Source organism: Benincasa hispida, chromosome 2 (genome assembly GCF_027475165.1).
Source record: "Benincasa hispida cultivar pf3 chromosome 2, pf3_genome.v1.1, whole genome shotgun sequence".
NCBI classification, from domain to species: domain Eukaryota; kingdom Viridiplantae; phylum Streptophyta; class Magnoliopsida; order Cucurbitales; family Cucurbitaceae; genus Benincasa; species Benincasa hispida.
This window is the reverse complement of record NC_143479.1, coordinates 12653534-12676146: the sequence shown is the minus strand read 5'-3', so window position 1 is coordinate 12676146 and position 22613 is coordinate 12653534. Positions and strand designations below refer to the sequence as shown.

At 32.3% G+C, this 22613-nt stretch overlaps 1 protein-coding gene and 1 pseudogene across 7 annotated transcripts; one reads left to right on the top strand and one right to left on the bottom strand.

Moving 5' to 3' along the window:
* The first annotated feature begins 2251 nt into the window (after positions 1 to 2251).
* Positions 2252 to 4723, top strand: LOC150037651 (uncharacterized; annotated as a pseudogene).
* Positions 4724 to 14427: 9704 nt separating this feature from the next.
* On the bottom strand, positions 14428 to 21636 carry LOC120071098 (protein transport protein Sec61 subunit gamma-like). Of its 7 annotated transcripts, none has more exons than XR_005480148.2 (4): positions 21387 to 21636; positions 21137 to 21252; positions 18934 to 19039; positions 14428 to 14758 (listed from the first exon to the last, which is right to left on the bottom strand). XR_005480148.2 is itself a non-coding variant. In XM_039023151.2 (3 exons), the coding sequence occupies exons 1-2, from the start codon at positions 21478 to 21480 to the stop codon at positions 21137 to 21139; spliced, it is 210 nt and encodes a 69-aa protein (XP_038879079.1). In that variant the 5' UTR covers positions 21481 to 21636; the 3' UTR covers positions 19289 to 20951. The 7 variants fall into 7 exon arrangements, 2 of the variants coding, with proteins under 2 accessions (XP_038879079.1, XP_038879080.1); XR_016527671.1 differs by lacking the exon at positions 14428 to 14758 and adding an exon at positions 15127 to 15492 and having other exon boundaries at positions 15591 to 19039; XR_016527672.1 differs by lacking the exon at positions 14428 to 14758 and adding an exon at positions 16672 to 17525 and having other exon boundaries at positions 21387 to 21612.
* Between the last annotated feature and the right edge of the window lie 977 nt (positions 21637 to 22613).

Sequence of the window (22613 nt, the reverse complement as noted above, 5' to 3'; positions counted from 1 at the left end):
TGTCATGTGTATATTTAATTCAAACAGTTAATGGACTGGGATAGGACACGAAAAAGGAAATTCAAAAGGCTAACTATTACATGAGAAAGAGTCATCTAGTTCGAAATAGGTAAACTAGGCCTTGAACCACTCGAACAGAACCGTCCTTCAGCAAACTCTTTGCTTTGATTGTGTACAAAATAGATGCACGATCGTGTAGCAAACTCTACACAATCTTGTAGCATTAGCTACATGATCATTTAGCAAATGCTACATGATCGTGTAGCAATAACTACAAGATCATTTAGCAAAAGCTAAACGATCGTGTAGCTGTAACTACACGATCATGTAGAACTACTTCTTCTTCATCGAAACAGTGCTCTACAACTCTTCTTTAAAGCTCCCTGGGAATAGCACGAGCGACTAAAACTTACGAATTACAGACTCTATAGTAAGATTAATGCTTAAAAACATAGGGGCCTTTTACAAACCAAATTTGTAAACAAAGAAAAAACTAATTATCCTATCCTGAAACATCCATCAACAAAACCACATTCATAACCATTCATCGCATGAACCAAAATGCAGAATATATAAAACCCACCATCACTGTAAAATCAATTCAATAAAATAATGAAATTTGGGATCAGAAATCCAACTATTTGGCTCTAATACCAATTGGAGGAAATTTTCAAAAAAGATAATTTGAGCGGAAGCAAGATCTACCCAAATTCCATTTTTCATTTAATATAAGTTTTACAGTAAATAAGAACAAGATGTGCATTTACTTAAATTACAACATGTTTAAAAAAAATTACTTAGGGTTTCAGCAACCCTTACTTTTGAAGAATCATTTCTTCAAGAACTCCCTCGTACAAGCCACGAACTGAACTCTTTCTCCACACGGATCTCCTTCTTCAAAAGGGACACTACCACTTGAGAACTCTCTATATTCTCTTGGGACAAAAAGGATTCAAGCAAGAGTTATGAGTTTTGTTTGAATCCTTGGAAGAGGAAAGGAGATGGAGAGGAGGAGAGGAAGGAGAAGAACTTTTTTTCTCTTTTTCAGTTTTTTTCAGTGAGAACTCTTCTCAGGGATAATTGAGGAAGAAGATGAATCTCCAACTACATCCCACGTAAAACAACTGAAAGAATGGGGGGAGGGAGTTTTAACTCCTCCCCTTTAATTAATTTCCATTAAATTAATAATGTGTATGTATATATATATAATAACTACTTTATTTTTATATATATATACACTATATGTTATATCAAATATAACATATGACGTATAGTTTTATATTGCATCAAATACAACATAAACTATAGATTTTATTTTCTCTCAACAATACATGTCATTTAATATAAATCACATTTATATAAAATTCACTTATATGAATCTCATCCATACAATTGATATTTGGATCATATCCAAATATTGAATTCCTCTCAATATAAATCATATTTATATTAAATTTAATTACATGAATCTCATTCATGTAATTAGTATTTGAATCATATTCAAATTTCTCTCATATTATCTTAAATTATAATGTATCAAATACATTGTATTAATTATACCACATATATAATCAATTTAATTAATTATACCATATATAATTAATTCTCTCAATTAATTTGAATACTCCAAATTAATCCAAAATTATTTCTTAACTAAATCTCTATTGAGCTACAGAAGGGACCTTATGGACCTGTAGATTGAAGATCCAACGGTACTCAGATAATTAATTAAATTCTTTAATTAAAATACCCAACATCCGTTAACTGTCGGTCACTCCACCAAAGACCGACAGCTGCACTCTTCGCTATAGATAAATTTTTGTGTCCACTGGATATAACCAATCAACAGTGTGATGACCTTTCACAAATTGCTTATAAGTACAGTTAGGCCAAAATTACCATTTTTCCCCTATAGTTACATCTAACTCCTTAAGTACCACTGATTCTTTTAATGAACAATAAGTTATAGTCTCACTACGACCAAGTCCCTCTCAGGCTAAGAGAGGGTGTGGCCACTATGTTCAAGACCCGGAATTAGCCCTTAAGGGAGCAATTTATCTACTTGCCCCTACATCGGAGGAGAAGTGAATTTCGTCTTGTGTAGTTGTATTCCCAGCTCTCCAGTCAAACGAATCCCCAAAATGGTAGGCTTGTTGAGTTGGCAATCTGGCCACTCTCATCCATACAAATAAAAGGACCGCCTTCGTGAGTAGGAGTTCACAACTCACTCAGGATTCAGGTCATGTCCCCTATGGTCATCATAGTGAACTGTAATTCTCTATTATTAACGGCGTTATATAAAGAGACTAATCATTTCATGGTCCGGTCTTATACAAACTCTTTGTATAGATACCCACGCTCACATGTCTTCACATGAATGATCAGGATCAGATCATTTGTAGTGCTTTATAACATTTGTAACACCTGCAAAGCGGTCGTATCCGTAATGTCACCAGGATGAGGTACCTAGTCTTATCCATCTACTACAGACCATTTAGGTTATTATTTAAACAAGATCCACTTATATATCTCTACATACTTGTTTAAATTACATGAAGTAACCTCGAATCTTAGTTTATTAGATTGAGTATATGCTGATAAAATAACACTTATTTTATTAACAACAATATGTTATACACAAAGATTACAAGAGATTTAATACACCAATTCCAACAAAGATATGTTTGCTAGTAAGGAAATAGTATCAAAGCCTTTTTACTACATAGCTATAAAGAACAACTTTGAGTTCAAGACTGTGAGATCAAATTTTAAATCAATGGTGTTGAAGTGCTCACAAGATGATTGTCAATGGTACGTTCGTGCATTTTGTTATAAGGATGTGGAAATATGGAAACTTAGGAAGTATATTGCTAATCACAATTGTTCTTTAAATGCTATTCAAACTTCTCCTAGACAAGCATCTTCATCATTGATTGGTGATTGAATGATAAAAGATTTTAGCCGTTGTGATCGTTTGACTTCGGATGATATTATGATTCACATGTGTACTAAATTTGGGGTAAATGTTGGCTTTATAAAGCTTAAAGGGTGAGAGAATATATTATGAAGTCATTGAATGGTGATGCAAAGGAATCTTATGCCTTGATCCCATAATTTTTTATAAACCTGAAAGAAATGAATCTAGGTTTGTTTTTTTTATCATATTCTTTATATATCATTAATCAAGCTTTCAATGAGTATGTAATCAGTACTTGATAGACTTGTTTAACTGATATGGTCTATCAGTGATAGGTCTTATAGTAAATGAGCATATCGTTGGTCTGTCTTATAGTAAATGAGCATATCGTTGGTCTATCACTGATATTTGGTCTATCAGTTATAGATTTATTGTAAAACAACATGTAATTATTCTTTAATATATCTTTTTTTTTTTTATTGCAAGTTCAATAACTGCGTATGAAGCTAATTCTGAGGGATATTTTAAGTATTGTTTTATGGCAATTGGATCGTGTATTGAGGGGTGAAAATATTGTAGGCCAAATATATCAGTTGATGGCACTGTTTTGAAATGTAAATATGGTGGAACGCTTTTAGTAACAATCAGATTTTTCCTCTTGCTTTTAGTATTGTAGACTTTGAGGATGATGTGTCATAGAAATGGTTTTTTTAGAATATAAAGAGAAGTTTAAGGGATCGAGAAGGTTTAGTTATTATGTCTGATCAACATTTAAGTATTCCAAAAGTTGTTCAAAACGTTTTTCCAACTGTTGAAAATCGTGTTTGTTTGCAACACCTTTTGAGAAGTTTGAAGTTGACATATAAGGACTCTTCTATTGATAATATGTTTCTTAGATGTGGAAAAACATATATTGTTGTTGATTTTGAGTTGAATATGAGATGGATGGAGGCTATATATCCTAGCATACGAGACTATCTTAGTAAGGTTGGTTTCGAGAAGTGGACTCGTGCATATTGTAGAAAGAGAAGATATCAGATGATGACTACAAACAATTCAGAATTCTTAATGCTATTTTAAAAGAGCTTAGAGATTTACCTGTGGCATCAGTACTCGATTCTATCAGACAATTACTTCAAAAATGGTTTTATGATAAAAGTAAAGTTGCATATTGTATGAAAAATGTTTTAATTAGTTGGGTTGAAGGAAAGTTACGAATACAACATCAGATATCAAGAAGCTTCACGGTAAGAGTTGCTTGTTTTCGTGGTTAATATCGCAAAAACTATCAATGGTTTACTTCTATTAGTGATAGGCTTCTATCACTGATAGACTCAGATAGTTGGATCTTAATTAATTTATTGTCTGTGTTATTTTTCTCAAGTTAATGTAATTAATGATGTTGAATTTCAAGTGATTGATGGAAACAATCAATTTATGGTACATTTATATTCCAAATCATGTACCTGTCGTGTTTGGGATCTTGATAAGATTCCATGTGCCTACGCACTTGCTATTCTTCATGGGTGCAATATAGATACTTACTCTTTTGTTCCTAAGTATTTCTTATCAAATACCTTGATTTCATATTATGATGGTTTTGTTTGTTCAATTGGGAACCATGCTAATTGGAAGTCTACAGGGATTGACATGAATATATTACCTCTAATTGTTAAGCTTCCACCAGGCCAACCTCGAAAACAAATAATATTAACAATTGGCGAGCAAAAAAGTCAAACAAAGTGCAGTCATTATTGTCGTGTTGATCATAACCGTAGAACATGTAAATTTCCACCATTTATATAATGATGTAGCATTTACTAATGATGTGATTTTTATAGATATGAACGTGTATGTTGCCACCATTTTTAAATGTTGGAGGGTTTACCATTTTTACCATGGGTGTGATTATTATATTGTTCATAAGAACATAACATTCTGCTTGAGAAATATAGAACATTTCTTTTTCATTTTTGTCAATAGTATATATATTCAATTTGCTTCAAGTAATGTCACCAAATCCTATCACTGATTGACTCCAAGACCCAATAAAGAATACCACTTGTTTCGGTCCTTGGAACTTTTTTTCAATAGAAAGTAAAAAAATTTCCAACATATTTTTATAGAATAAAAACACAAAATCAAGTACACATAAAAGAAAGTAACAACAATTTTAAGTAATGTCACTGTGACTTCTATCATGGATATGTGTCTGTCACTGACATTAGTTTATCACTAACATTGATTTATCATTGATAGACTTCAACACCCATTACATAATAAATAACAAGGTTAGTCCTTAGAACTTTAAAATAGAAAGCACAAATGGACATAATTTATAATGATTCAACTAATGATCCAACATTTTTCAACATTTATATGGCAAAATCAACTACATATGAAGTTAATGTCACTATGAAGTCTATTATGGATCTTTTCTATCAATAATACTACTATTGTATCCACAAAAACTAAGGTATAGTAGCCCACAATAAAGGTACTACAATATCCACAAAAATTAAGGTATAATAGCCACAATATTAAACTAAGTCACAACTACAATATTACATCTGAGAGATTTTTAATTCAAAACTAGGGGCACAATCCTAGACTCTAGGAGAATGTCTTGTTTGTTTTAGAGAAGCTTTCTTCTGGTCTTTTGCCTTCTTTTGGTCCTTTGCATCCTTTTGTTCTCTTGCAATCTTTTGGTCATTTGCATTCTCCAACACCTTCTTTGATGGTTCAGGCTGTCTTTTTGGTCTAATGTTTTCAGCATTCATTGTTGCATTTGCCTTTTCTGGAATAGCCTAAAATGTCAATACTTAATTATAAGTTTATAAATATATATTGAGTTTATAAGTCATAAAGTAGTATAGGAAATGTGACAATTGTTATAACTTTACCTTTTTTGCTCTATCATGTACCATTTTTTATCTTTTTTCATGTCCATTGTCTTCAATCTTTTGTAAATATTATATAAGTGTATTGATAAAAAAAAATTGTAGAAGTTGTTAATATACTTTTTCCATGATAAAATCTATCATTGAAAAAAAAAATTAAAAAAACTAGATGTTGTTACTACCGGACTCCAATAAAAAATGACAATTACTACCGGACTCAAATAAAAAATGACAATTCTATCAGTGATAGAAACCTATTATTGATAGACTTCAATGACCAACACACTTGAAGTCTAAAAAAACACACTAGGAATAACCTACTATTGAGTTAGATGGGTACCTCTTTTTCCTTAGCAATAGTGATTTCTTCTATTTTCTTTTCTTTATCATGATTTTTTTTCAAGTTTTTGTAGATATTAGTATACTATTCAAAAAAGAAATAAATAAAAAAAGAAAGAAAATGTTGTCAGTAAACTTTATATAGTTTATCATTGGAAAAAAAAAAAGTAAAAGAACTAGAAGGCTTTAATACTTTTACCTCTTTCTCCTTAGCGTAAGTAACTGAATATTCAACTACTTTATCAATATTAGCATCAACATCAACATCTATCATTTCTAGACTCAATGATGGAGGATGATTCTTTTCCAAAGACTTTTGAGATTGTCTTTCACTTTGACATTTGTGTGGGACTTTCTGCTTTACAATTTATGTTAGAGAATGTATCAAATTGAGAATCTCCTTCTGTCCCTTTTTAAGATCTTCAAAATCTTCTTTGTGTTGGATTTTTAGACATTCAATATCTTTTGTAAAGAAGATATCTTTCTTCAGTCTTTTTATCATTTTCTGCAACATATCTCCTTCCTCCAATCTTTTCTTCTCGATCTCCAAAAATTTTATGAAGTGCTCTGATGACATTTTTCTTCTGATGTAATAATAGGAACTATAGAGAGCTGAAAACATAATATTTAATTAGTACTTTATACAGAATACCTTCTTTTTATCATATTTAAAATACTCAGATAATTATAGGTAGGAGTTATCAATGACATAGTTTAATGAGATCATATCAGTGATATAGGCTTATCACCGATAGACCCCATTACTGATATTTCAATATCACTTATATGGTCTATCTATCTGTAATATATGTTGTAATATTGGTCTATCATTGCTAAACTATGTCACTGATGGACTCCTTTCCTACAGTTATTTGAGTGTTTCAATAGATATAATACTTCTATCACTAATATTTGCCTATCACTAGTAGACCATTATCAAGACTTGTATCACAATTATTAATGGAAAAATTAGAAATTTACATTTTGTTCTGAGAAAATATTATCATTAAGATCTTGCCAATCTGGTTGTTTGTTGTTACCCAATTAAAAATTCTTGGAAAACCATTTCTTTTTTTTTCTTTTTTTTTCTTTTTTTTTTTTTTTTTTTTGCAAACCCTCATAAAGTTTAGAAAGTATTTCATATGCCCGATCCGCTAAAACTATAAGGAAACCTTACAGATAGGCAGTTGGGTTTTTTTACTCTTAGTAGATTTCTTAAAAAACTCTAAAGTAAGACTATGAGATAGTCTTCCCCATGGATAATTCCTAAACTTCTCCTCATCAGTCAACATCTTAACATGCTTCCAATCCACACAATTATGAGGTTGTTTTAGAATCAACAAGTTTTCCAGCAAATAAAGTTGGCAAGTTTTGCTATTTTTCTTTCCTCAATGCAGTGACTAGTAAAATAGTTAAACGCACGCTTAAGATTTTCTCTAGTGATGCCAGTATCATTTCTAAAAAATGCTTGTCTAATTTCTGAATCATTTTCTTCAGTTTCATCTAAAACATCATCAACGGGGTATTCATCACAATTTAATCCTATAATCAAACAAAAATCCCTCAACCCAAACTCTAAAATATTACCTTCAATGTTGAAAAGGAAAACATTGTTATCAGCAGAGACATATCGTCTTCTGATCAAAATGTGCTAGAAGTTGTAAAGGTACTTTGGAGATTTTTAAACCTAAGAAAATGCCCAGACGATTCTTCCTTAAATAAAGATAGATTCGTAGAATCTAAGCCCTTAATGATATGATCCATCTCTTTTTGCCTATTTAAACAAAAAGAAAATATATGTTATAAATATTCTAAAGTACAACTTAGAAATAAATATATACTAAATATATAGTGAATACCTTCTCTTTTTTCACCTTTTCTTTTGCTTGATGATTCTTCAAGTTCTAAAGTTCTTTTTGCCCCTTTTTTATCGTTCGCTTTCCATAATTGTTTTTCACTTATTAATCTATTAAAATAGTAATAAACACTTCAATCAACAAACTAAACACTGCAAGTTAATCAGTGATAGAGCTGATAAATAATAGATATGAAGTAGTAAAGTCTATCCGTGATAAACTTATCACTAATTTACTTTTGTCATTGATAGACTTGAAGTGGTAAAATCTATCAATGATAACCCTATCACGGATAGACTTCACCACTTTTAAGTCTATCAATAATAGAAACTTATCACGGATAGGCTCTAATCAACAATATATTTGAAGTCTAAAAGCACGCTAGCAATAGTCTATCGACTAAACAACAACTAAATAGAATTGAAACTACAATTTTTCTTACTTTTCATGAAAAATAAATCCAACATGCTTCAAGTCTATCAGTGATAGAAACCTATCAATAGCAGACTCTAATCATGTAGATTTGATCATGGATCGTGGGCTTTTTAGTCTTTTTGTATGAGTTGAATTAAAATTTGGCCATATTTGTGATTTTTTTTTTTTTTTTTTGTTAATGCTATATTTACAATTAATTTGACCCAAAAGGTTATGTTTACAAATAACCCTTTTATTTAATGATATTGAGGTATTCATTTTATAAAAAAAATGAAAGAAAAAAAAAGAATGGTCATTATATTTAGTAGACTAAATTAAGTTCATGATTTGAGAATCACATGCATATTGTTTTATTTATTTATTTATTTATTATTGGTAACACTTGCATATTGATTTACACCTTTATAAGGGACGTTACTCATATAATCCTATATTTATTCGTTTCACAACATTTTTTTTGAAGATGTATTGTAATTAAAGTGTAGGATGAAGGAATCGAACCTCAAATCATGAGGTGGATAGTATGAACCTTATGCCAATCGAGTTATGTTCTTGTTGGCATCTCACTAAGGCGACATTTGTTGTGGAAGATATTTCACAGTATTTTCTATATGTGATCTTTCACTATTAATTAAAATTAATTACCTATTAAATACTAAAGCTGAATAACAAATAAATCTAATGTATTACGAATACCTCACAATAAGTAAAACAAATAAATCCGCTTGTCAAGTACCGTACAACACTGCAAATTTAAGTAACGGATATCGACTAACTCATGTCCATGAAATACTTTTTTTTTTTAGGATTTGTGAAAATTATTTTAGACGAAAATATCCATTTAAAAATCTATTAATTACAATTATTTCATATATTTCATCATTTTATTATTGACCATTATTATTTATTAGTTGCATCAAAATTAATTATGCATTATTGAACTGTTCCACAAGACCAAACACGCATTTTAATCTAAAACATTAATTATTGTTGTATTTTAAATCGTTTCTAATCCTTTTCCAACTCTCATAATTTAAATGTTATGATGCAAGTGCAATTAAATGTTACAAATTATTAAATAATAAACTATAATTAAATAACTATCATTATTACTAAATTGTAACGCATACCTATTAAAATTCTAACCTATATGGATAAGTATATAAATATTAATTTATCTCACGTGAACAAAACATAATCTTTCTTATTCAAATCCAATTTTTAGAGTTGTAGATGATTTATCTGAAGAGAATTCTATATTCACAAACAAGTAGGTTAGTAATTTTTTTCATTTTTTTACAAAGTTATTATAATGTTAAAAAAAAAAAATGAGAGACTTCATAGCTTGAGGTTAAAACCAAACAAAACATGACATAAAACAAGGTAACAAAAAAAAAAAAAAAATACCAACCAATAACATGAATAAAGCACACATAACTCAATGAAAAAGATCCTAAGGTGAAGAGTCCCCTTGGGTCATCATAAGAGAAGGCCCAAGCCATAAAAAACAACAAATAAAAAATCTCAAATCAAACAACAAGACTAATCACGTGAGATGGAAGCATAGTGGCACTATAAACATGCATATATTACGACTAAATATTGTAAATAACAATATACAAGTAACTTTCCAAATCTTGCACCCTCAACTGCTTCTTTGAGCTAAACTGACAAATCTAAGTGAGCTCCATATCCCAATGCAAAATCCTACGAGAGTATATTTCCCACTAAAGCATGTCTCCCTAGATAATCCTACTAAAAGGACATTAAAAAAATAAATGATCTCTAGACTCAATTCCATCATTAGAACATAATCATTCGATGACGAAAGAGTCAAATTACACTATCCTCCTAACCAACCTCAACCCTAATTAGATGAAGAACAAATCAAACAAAAGTACATTATTACTAGAAGATGAGTAACAACAATTACAAAAAAAAAATTCAATCTAGACGACGAAGTGGAATGGGGGAAGTTTTAGGTAGAGAAGGCTGAGGTGAGACCTAGAAAGAAATAGTTATGAGGTTTCTTTCTATAACAAATTAGCTGAATTTACAGACATGCCATTATTTCTTTTTTTAATCCATAGCAATATTTTAAACAAAATAATAATTTTAATTATATAGGATCAAAATCACAATTTTAGAATTACTTAATATCTTTATATTACATACAAAAAATAATAAAAAATAAAAAAATAAAAACAGCAAATTATATAGGTTTGATGGTCAAGATAATATATGTTCAACTTATTGATCCTCTTACCTTTTTTTTTTCTTTTTTGTTTTTGTTTTTTTTTTCTTTTTCCAATTTGAACTAAACAGCATGATTATTTGCACGGTACTAGGGCTCAACAATTCGAAATTCTATTTTAAAATTAATAAAATACACTTGTACGACACATGGTAAGTGTAGATTTCTTTGTTCTAATTGGATTGCGTCTATACAAAATTTGTGTTGCATTGCATATCTTGAAAGACATAACCCATTATCTTATGAGAAAATAAAATATTTTCTTTGAAAGACCATTGATTGTGTGTTCCTATTCTTTTGTTTATTTTTTTCTATTTTTTCATCCATTTATGTTTGTTTACTTATTGTGAAGAGTCGCAACATTTTTTCCTCCTTTATTTTGTTTGTCTTTAAATGAGTGTATGGTTTACCAACATTAGTTAAGTTAAGTTGGTATAATATATCAATTGATTATTTGGCCCACCAACTTTAAATGTTGGTGTAGTTGAGTTGCATATTTTACTAATTCACCCTAACTCTCCATTCTTCCAATGTTTTCAATGGTTCCACCCATCGGCCACTGTCACACTTCGAGAACTAACTCCGGACTCCGACAACCACCTCTAATGACAACTCCGACGATCAACTCCAGACTCTGACAACCATCTCTGATGGTAACTCCAGCGACCAACTCCCATTACAAGAATTTTTACCTGCTTCGACGTTCTTTTTCCCGACGCATCAATTTTTGTTGAATAGACTGGTTTCTCCCGACGTAATTTTAATTCGTCGGCCAAAATGAAGCAAGACCTACGTTTTTTTTACTTATTTATGCCGACGCAACTAGACATTTATCCCGACGCACAACGCATAGGCCAAAGTTTTAAACAAAAATATTCTTCCCTTTCCCCCATTTTTTCCTTCCCATTTTTTCCTAATTCCCACTTTCTTTTCCCCCCATTTCCTTTCTCACTCCACTTTTTTACCATTTTCCTCCCAATCCTCCCACTCCTCCCCTCCTCCTATGTTTTTTTTTCTTCCACCTCCCCCCATCACTTTTTTCTTTGCAAGCTTGGAGGTCCAGTGGCCGCTCTTTCGACGCCGGAAACCATACACTCCTTTGACACGGGCGCCGCACGCTACTCCAACTTTGATAGTTGCACGTTGTAAGTTTACCTATTGTGTTAACACAATACTTTTTTTTATTGATTAACATTGATTTTTCTGGAAAAAAAAATAGTTAAATGGTGGGTATTAAAGTGTCATTTACTAAAATAAAGATCTAATTAAAACTTCTAAATGGTATATTAGCTCATTTCCAACAACTTTTTTCTCCTCTTTTTCAAATGATTAAAATGAATGTATTAGAAAATAAATGAAAAAAAGAACACACTTTTTTACATTACATTAATGAGTTTTAACTAAAGGTTGTAACTTGTAGTTGAATATACTCTTTTTTCTCTATCTTGTATTTGTAGCATCAATTTTAAATACCCATCTTGTAATTGTTGTTTTTCTACAAATGGTTGAAAAAAAATGGGGAGAAAAGATTTGAACTACATGGATGATTATTAGAATTTTGACATTCCATTATTATGTGATTTATGTTGATGGAAAAAATAGAAAGTAAGATTTATAAAGTTAGAGAGAGAAACTCAATTACTTATTTAACTAAATGTAAAAAGGTGTATTTTGGAACTTAATTTGTTTATAGATTGTGGCTAGAGGGATTCCACGAGCATTTGCGAGTTCAAAAAGCTTATAAAAAAATATTACACATAAAAGGCATGTCAAAAACTATTCTTGTGGATAATGGAGTTACAAGATGAATTTCAATTGTTATTTAGTTTCTTTGGGTAATATGTTTGTTGTTCATACTTTTTAGAAACTTTTTAAGTTGCTTTAAGAGTCAAAGTGTAGCAAAGTTTCACTTCGGTAATAATAAATTTTAAATATGTGTAGCAAAAAAATGAGACGAATAAGAAGAGTAGAAAAGGTCTAAACTTCAACCATTGTTGTGGGTCAAAATCCTTTCTACAAGTGCAAAATGAATTAATATAATGCAAATTCGTTGTTGTTTTATTCATTATCTCATTATGTCTTACTAGTAATTTTTTTTATTGAACTATAGACAACAAAAATGGTGAAGATATCGGCTTAGTGGAATTGTTTCACGAAAGTCACTTCTTAGAGAAGGATGGGTGGGTAAGCGAAGCCGCCAAAGATGCACATGTACATTGTATTATATTATACATGTGTAAATTTATGTTAAATATTGTGTTTTAGTGGATTTAGGAACTTGTTACATTGTTATATGGCTATTCTGCAGTTATGGTAACCTGTATAGATACTTTTATTCCAACATTCTCTATGTTTTAAGTGTGTTTAAGGCAAGTTTGTAGTTCTATAGAAATCATTTTTTTTCCTTTTACTACTTTGTAGGTTTCAAGAGAAATTCTTTTAGCTTATTTGGGAGGGAGGGCTCACAATGTGGGGAGGGGTTCTGAGACTTTTTAAGAACTTTCTTTTAGCTTATTTATAACTTTCGAGTGATGAACTATATATTTTTTAGGACTATTGAATTACTTATTTAGTCTCAAAAGTTGTATAAGTAGATTTACGACATGTTCGTAGCATAATAAAATGGTTGTTTGTAGTATTTACGATGTGTTTGTAGCATAGTTTAGGTTTCTAGGACATTTTGAATGATGGTTTTAGTCTTGAAAGAAATTTAGGTGGATTTAGGAGAGAGGGGGTTCACAACGTGGGAAGGGGTTCCGACACTTTTTAGGAACTTTCTTTTAGCTTATTTATAGCTTTCAAGAGATGGACTATATATTTTTAGGACTATTGAATTACTTATTTAGTCTCAAAAGTTGTATAAGTAGATTTACGACATGTTTGTAGCATAATAAAATGGTTGTTTATAGCGTTTACGACGCATTTGTAGCATAGTTTAGGCTTCTAGGACATTAAATGATGGTTTTAGTCTTGAAAGAAATTTAGGTGGATTTAGGAGAGAGGGGGTTCACAACGTGGGAAGGGGTTCCGACATTTTTTAGGAACTTTCTTTTGGCTTATTTATAGCTTTTGTGAGATGGGCTATATATTTTTAGGACTATTGAATTACTTATTTAGTCTCAAAAGTTGTATAAGTGGATTTACGACATGTTCATAGCATAGTAAAATGGTTGTTGTAGTGTTTACGACATGTTTGTAACATAGTTTAGGCTTTTAGGACATTTTGAATGACGATTTTAGAGTTGAAAGAAATTTAGGTGGATTTAGGAGGGAAGGGTTCACAACGTGGAGAGGGGTTCCGATACTTTTTAGGAACTTTTTTTTGGCTTATTTATAGCTTTTGAAAGATGGGTTATATATTTTTAGGACTATTTAATTACTTATTTAATCTCAAGAGTTGTATATTACTTTTGAGAGATGGACTATATAAGAGGTTCCGACACTTTCTAGGAACTTTCTTTCGGCTTATCTATAGCTTTTGAAAGATGGATTATATATTTTTAGGACTATTTAATTACTTATTAGTCTCAAAAGTTGTATATTACTTTTGAGAGATAGACTATATAACTTTAGAAATTAGGATACGTTCGTAGCTTGAGGGGAGGGAGATGTATATGTTATAATTATGTTTTAGATTATCTTGAAGCTTGATTGTACTGTAACGACCCTAGTTTCCTACAACACTCTAGGACGCTACTTCATGCATGCATAGGCTCAATCGTACAATTTCTTTTAAATCAAATTAAGGAGCCAATATTTTATTTAATGATGCTCAATCGAGCAAGGATGGAAAAACATAATTAAATAATAATAAATAAACTAAAGTAAAATAAAATAAAATAATTTACTAATCGGGATACCCCTAAATCCTACCAGCAACAAATGAATGAAATTAAATAGTTAAATAATAATATTGTTATATTTTGCACAAAAGTGAAAGACGCCTAACTCCTAAACCAGATTTCAAAATGTAATACTAGATGTGGAAGCAGTGAAACGTCCTAATGGCCAGGTCACGGATCTCTTTTGTCATGCACCAGTCTGTCATTACTCTTACCTGAAAAATAGGGGAAAAGGGTGGGTATAAAAATATACTCAGTAAGCGGCCCACTATTGGGCCCACTCAGTGATCTATTAGTTTATCCATTAGACCCAAAATGCACAAGGACATCGTAAACATAGGCATAGGCATAAGGGGCGAACCCGAAGGCACGCTTTCATAAGTAGTGACACAAAGGTCACGACATAAATACAAGTGGTGATCCAAAAAGGACATCGTACATAAGCATAGGGTGTGGACCCGAAGGCTCACACATGCGATATGCATGGCACAATGGTACACTAACGATCACTAAAATCTCATGTGGACATACGCTTACAAACATCTGTTACATAATTAAACACATATACAATCAAGGCCATGACTCAGCATCAAACTTGAACACCGTTACCCATACTTCAATCAACTGTTTCACAGTCTACTCATAACTCATACAAAGGTACTTATTCATAACTCATACATCAGTACTCAAACATCAGGCCTTAACACATTATATCCATGTTTAACCTTATCACAGTATCCCTTTAATCCTTACATCCAACAGTAAGAATAACTCAAATTCAACACATCAAATTCAGCACAAAACCCATAGCAAATTTCATCACAGTTTCACATATAACAAAGAAAAATATTTCTCAGCAGGCCTAATAGGGCAACCAACAGTAAACCACTTCACAGTCCTAAAACAAGACCCTACTCCGCTCGAGAACTTCCTTCACCGACACACGTTCCTGAAACCAATTGCAAAATCCATAGGTGAACGTTAGCTTAGGCCCAAGAATCCCCAAATGACAATGGGCTGCCAACAAAACAAAGAAAACGAACTTACCCCCAACAGAATGCTTGGCCGGACTGTCACGAACCGACTGTTACCAGCGCTGATGACAACAGGCGGACCGAGAACGACGCTTGGAAGAGAAAAACCCGACGCGGCTGGAAAACCCACGGTCGACGGCGGCGCGGCTGATGGCGAGGAGCGATCTGCGTCGGTCGAGCGGCAGACGGAGTACGGACTTCGTCTGCGTCAGGTCGAGCGACAGCGCGGAGAAGAATCAACGAACTCGCGCGACTAACGACAGAGGTGGACGGAGAGGCGCGCGGTCAACCGCGGAGCTCGGCGAAGAGACTTGGCGACTGCAGGGGGGGGGGCTAGAGGAGGAGGAAGAAGAAAAAAGAGAGAAGAAAAAAAGAAAACCCTCTGTTTTTGTCCTTTTGCACGCATCCCAAGGCCCCTTTTTAAAATGCACGCATCCAAGGCCCCTTTTTAAAATCCTACGCCCCTCTTCCTAAAAATAACCAATATTTTCTCCCTCTATTTTTTTTTAAATAACTTTGGGACGTTACACGTACACCTTAAAAAAAACTTTGTTCTTAGCTTATTTGTAGTTGTGGAGGTTTAAAGGGGGAGAGGTTCATCTCTTAATTATAACCATTTTAATCACTTTTTAGATAATAAAATGGTTGTTTGTAGTGTCCATGTTTTGATTATGAATATTCACGCCATATTTGTAACTTGAGAAGGGGATCATTTCTCATAATCATTTTAAACATTTTATTTAGTCTTTGTGTGATTGTTAAGATTTTTTTATGCTTTTTTTTGTTGTTGATTTTAAGAAATCTTTCCTGATATTTGTTTTTCCTATTTCAAGTCGTAATTCTTAAAGATCATTTTTTTTTTTTGGAGATTGCGAGAAGATTTTGAGATGATTACTTAGTTTGATTTAGTATTTCACTTATTTGGGTTTAAGATATTTTAGCTTAGGGAAGATTAAACCTTTTTTGTGTAGGAAATTTGTAAGAAACTAGAAAAGTTCAAATTTAATTGCACACAGTTTTATAGCTTGCATATTGAATATTAGTCTTATTTATATATATATAAGCTTACTTTTGTTATATTTGTCTCCAAATGATTTGTTTGAAGATTAACTTTTGTTTCTACATAATTAGGTATTCAGGAAATAAAAATTTGGTAATTTGTTTGTTACAAAAAAATATATAAAATAATAAACAACTTATGCCGATGCAAATAAACGTTGGCAGAAATCTGCCTATTGTACTGAAAAATTTTGTTGTTTAAAAATATGTTTTTGCCGATGCAAATTGTATTTTGTTGGGAAAACACATATGCCGACGGAGGCACTTCTCCCGACATGGATACGGCGACGATTATGCCAGATGCAAAAAAATGCATTGGTATAACCCATCTCGACGTTTTTAGTACTTTGCCCAACGTTTTTTTGCACAGGAAAAAGTGAAAATTTTTGTAGTGTTCGAGTTCCAACAACCACCTCCGATGATAGCTTCGACGACCAACTCCAAGCTCCGACAAACTTCACGTGACCAACTCCGACAACCACCTTTGGTGATCCAACTCCGACGGCCAATTTCGTGCTACCAATTCCAACAACCAATTGGCTCCTACAACAATGACCAACTCCGACAACCACCTTCGTAGACTCCGACTACAAACTCCAATGAAAATCACCTTCGATGATCACCTTTGAGCAAGCAACTTCGACGACAAACTCCGACAACCAACTCTAATGCCATCTTCATGCGACTAACTTTGGGCTCCTACAGTCACCTCCGACTACAATCTCCAGCAAAATTCATATTTGATGATCAACTTCGACGACCACTTTCACCCGATCAACTCCGTGATTCGAAAACCACTTCCGATGACAAACTTCAACACCAAGTCCAATACACCTTCAAGTGACCAACTTCAGGCTCCGAGCCTCCGACAACCACTTCCAACTACAAACTTTAGCAAAAATCATCTTCGATAATCAATTTCGACAACCACTTTCGACTACTATAAGACTAGTGACTATTAAAGTATGTTGTAGGGTTATTGATTATATAAAAAATATTATTTTGTCTACATTAAGTACAATATTTATACGTAATGAATTCACATATTAAATGAGTGTTAAAAATATTTAGACGAAAAGTATGTATGTAATTGAAAAGTATGTATGTAATTGAAAAGTATGTAACATGTAATACAAAAACTATAAAAGGAATTTTTTTTTTCTTGGAACATTTTCCAACAAGAATTAGTGAAAAATAGAGATTTATTCTCTAATGATCCTTTAAATTTAAAGGAAATGAAAGTAAAACTGTTGAAAAAATGTGGTGATATTTCATTGATTGTTACGATGATGGAGGAGATTTAATTAAAAAAATACACGACATGATAAAAATATAAAGTAACAATAGGAAGAAGAAGAAAAAGAAGAAGACGATAATGAAATTTATGGAGAAAAATTGGCTAAAAAGTTTTGATTTCAATTTATTTTCTCATTTTATTTAACCATATTTCTAGTTAAATGTTGTTCATTGTCCAAAAAAAGTAAGAAAGAAAAGTTCTTAAAATTAAAAGAAAAAATTATAATTCATATTTAATTCAAACAAAGATTGGTAGAATTATTGAATAAAAAATTTACAAAACAAAAATAGTAATCATAAAAGCATATTATTTAAAGTTTCATCAGATACCCAAACTTAACTCTGCACCGCAAACACAGACATATAAACTCCACAGATATATGAACGCCACAAACATGTGAACTCCAAACATCCTATCTCAATTCAGCACAGTATTGAATGAAAAGTCAAGGCTAAAAGTATAAGATTTGAAATCTAGGAATTAGAAAGGGATTTCTTTTTCTAATAAAAAGATAGCATAATGCAAGGATTGATAATCTCCCAATGCAAAGTGTCTCCCTCTTTCACAGCAATGACTTCACTCGGTGGGAAGATTTTCAAATGGCGTGAAGACTGGGAATGAAAGAGAAGGATTTATAAAGGGAAGCAAGAAAGCAGAGTGGGGAGTTTTCGGATGTGTTAGGGAAGCAAGAAAGGGGAGAGAGAAGCGTAGTGGGGAGTTTTCAGATGTGTTTGATTTAACTTTCAAGTCTTTAATTTTAAAAATAAATCATTTTTCAAAAGATTGAAATGTTTGGCAACAATTCAAAATAATTTTTAAAACACTTTCAAAATGTATTTTAAGCCGTATTTATCAAAAGAATTTAAATAAAAATAATTTTTTTAAAAAATATTTTCCTCTCTAGTCAATTCAAACAGACCTTCCTTCTACCGCTCTACTTACTCTTGTTTCTTGAAACTATTTCTATGATAATAAGAGTGGATTTGTTTAAGGAACTCACAGGAGATATTGCCAAAGAAGTGAAGGAACTGATCTCACATTGCACATCACGACCAAAGAACTTCCTCAAACATTCTGAATGAAAACCTTTGCACCATGAAATCTACCTGTGAAAAGGAGTTTTTGTCAAGATATGAAAAGGGAGTAGAAGCAACAGAAAAGAATGAGATAAGGTTGCATACAGGAGTGAACTATTGTTACGTTTTGCTCCTTAAAATAGAGTGATACTAATAATAAATAAAAAGGGAAGAGATGGAACTTTTAACTTTTAAGAATAACACCACCATTCCTAAGTGCATGAACATGGTTAAGGTGAGACAATTTTTGGAAGGAAAAGAGCAAAAGAATGCTCAAAATTACAGAACGCAAAAAAATAAATGCAATAGATTAGACAAAAATTTCCAACCACTCAGTGTGGATAACAGTAAATACTTCCATGTAGCTATGGGATTAGTGAGACTACAATCCTGAAAGGAATTTGTACATTTGTACCAACTAAAAGCAGTAAAGAGCACCAAGTCAAAAGAGTGAACACGGGCCTTCGCTTTATCATTGAAAATGAGGTTCCTCTCCCTTCAAAGGGTCCAGCAAAACGCTCTGACTAATGGTGTCCATATAACTTACTTTTGAGCTTTGAAAGGGTGACCCCATAAAGAAATATGAAAGGAAATCGTCGATGTTGATGGGCATCACTGTAGACCAGCCGAAGGATTCTAAAATTGTTATCCAGAATTGCGAGGCATAAGTACAAGAGATGAAGAGATGGCCTTGAGATTCTGATTCTTTCAAATAAAAATGGTAAACAGAAGCAGATAAGGCCTGGTGTGAAAGTTTCATTTGCAGCCTATCATTGGTGTTGATTCCCCAGTGGCCCCAAAGGAAAATTTTCCTTCAGTCCCAGATGCTCTTGTAAGGGGGCTCAGGCTTCTTATTGCGTTTGTTTAGCAGATATTTGTTGTAGGATTTCGGTCTTTGTTGATGTGGACTCCACAGGCCAAATCCAACTATCCAAGTCATTGCTAATAATGAAAGCCTCGAGGAGAAGCAATAAGGAAGCTCATTCAATGATTTCATTCTCCTTTAGGTTTATTCAAAAACCAAAAGCTCAATCCCGACTGGTTGAGTTCCAACATTCTGAGATGGTAACATTGGGTTTTATTGGTGAGTTTATCAAGACTGTTATAAGCAGCAGCCAAAAATACTTCCCGAATTCAATGTTTGTTCCAAAAAGACATCTCTTTCCCATCTCGTGTTTTCTGCTCGTATTGACCTTTTACTTTTCTGGAGAGCTTAGAGACACTGAAAGGGAGCATTTGTGGTGGGAATTGGTCAATGGTAGCGAGGGGCAGATAACTAGTATTTAGAAACTACAAACTTCCTCCAAAGTCCAAAGGGCATGCTTTTCCTGAGAGAATCTCCATATACATTTTGCAAGTAAGGCTTCATTCCTCTGTTTTAAACTGCCAATACCTAAATCTCCTAAAAGAAGAGCCTTTTAGGTCGTAGATATCTCATCTGACATTGTGCGTTCCTTTCCTTTTTTCATCGAAGGTCCCTCCCAAAAGAAATTTTTAACAAACTTTTCAGGCTGGCCCAACTATTTCTGTTCTTAAGGGCGCGGCCAACCAATTCTGAGATCATCTCTAATAATCTTGCCCCTTATGCTCTTGGAAGGTCAATTATCAATGACAGGAGGAATATGGAATAAGACTGAATTATCAATGACAGGAGGAATATGGAATAAGACTGGGGGCGTTTAAAGGTAAGGGAACAAAAAAAAAGGTCCATACAATAATTGTAAAGGCGATCTTGATCAGCAGCATATTATCTCAGGGGAGAGCACTAATTGAGAAACCTTATTACATAAGAAAAAGAAAATAAACAGTGTCATTATATATTCAAACGAGCTTTGCTTGTCAAAGACTAAAAGTACAAAATGCCGAAGTGGCAATAGCAACTACTTAGTTAACTCAACGAAAATGTGTTCAACCAAAATGCCTTCAACGAGGAACTTCATCCCTGAAAGAATGTATGCAAATCAAAGTTAAAGAATAGAATTGATTGATGCATACAAATTTCAGGAACTGATATTAGCAAGGGCACATGTAAATCAACAATAACCTTTTTTTTCTTAAAGTTGAAAATTCAATCTCAAAACAAAAACACAATAAGCCCTAGCAAACAGAAACGGAGCAGAATCAAACCTATCCAGATCCGACGATTATATTGTTAATCAGAATAAAGACCAACTTGACGAAAAACCCAACAAATCCCATGACGACGAAACCGATTGCCGTACGGAATGCCACTTTAGTGAATTCTGTGTCAAAATCGTTGCTGCAATGCATCAGAATCGTAGAAAAGAATAGACAATGCAGTTCCTAATATTTGTATTCATTCACAAGGATTCGTATATAAAAGGAAAAAAACGAAGGAGGTGAAGGAAAGACATGCCATTGCGATCAGGCTTGTGGCATCTTTTGACGAGACGAACGCTATCCTTAGCGAACACTCTGAAAGGATCAACGACTGAATCAATGGCGTCCATTCCCTGCGAAGTGGATATCAAATTTTGATAAATTGGGAATGGGGCTTCGTCAGAATCAGAATGATCGGGGAAACGGAAACCAAACGAGTTGACCTCCTTGTGGTTTGGTTTCAAAGGATCGATCACAAATATATAGTTATTTTTTTTATTCCACAAATATATGGGTTAAAATACTCTTCCAAGCATATATTATATCTATTTTCTTCCTAAATAAAAAAATAAAAAAATAATAAAAAAATAAAAAAAAAGAACATATTTAGTTTAGTTGCTATTTTAGTCTTATTTATCTAACTACTACTTTATTCTTTAATATTTAAATTTTAATTTTACATAAAGACCATTTCAATTATTGTCATTAATATTTTAAATAAACCATTTCAAGGTTTTATGATTAAAAATAAATAAAATAATTATTAAAACCGAATAACATGAAATTTAATGATTTAAAATCAATTTAATGTTTAATTCTATATTTTTAAATGCATTTTTCATATTATTAAAATCGATTTTAAATAAGTAAAATCAAATTCTGAGTGATTTTAAAGATGACAATTTAACTGTTTTAAGATCACTTTCAAACGTGCTTAAAGAAAATAAGTAAAGTTTGTATCCTAAAAATGCTTCAAGTACTAAAAATAAATGTAAATAGTAGAATATTTGAATTCCAAATTATATTGCTACACCGAAGGGGGAAAAACCATAAAGACTACTCAACTTGAAAGATATATTTGCATGAGAAGTCATAAACATAATTTTGGTGTTTCACCATAGTTTGTAGTTTGAATCTCTGGCACTATTGTACAAAGAAAAATCTTGGTATTTCAAGTCACTGACAATATCTTGCATTCCTCACACAGCTTGGGCAACTTCAAAACTCATTCAACTTTTGAGATCACTTCTGAAACTAGAGCTTATTTTTTTTTAAGTATAATATTTTCTTTATAAGAATTGTGAGGAATGGGAAAGAAAAAGGTGTGATTGAAAGAGAGGTAAAGAGAAGTGGAATTTGATTCCTTTATTAGTGAGAGTTGGATGGATTGGAACTTTAAAAAGGGATTGAAACAGCTAAGACCTGAATCATATGAATATTGAAATCTCTTTGTTCTTTGTTCTTCTTTCATCTCCCTTCCCAA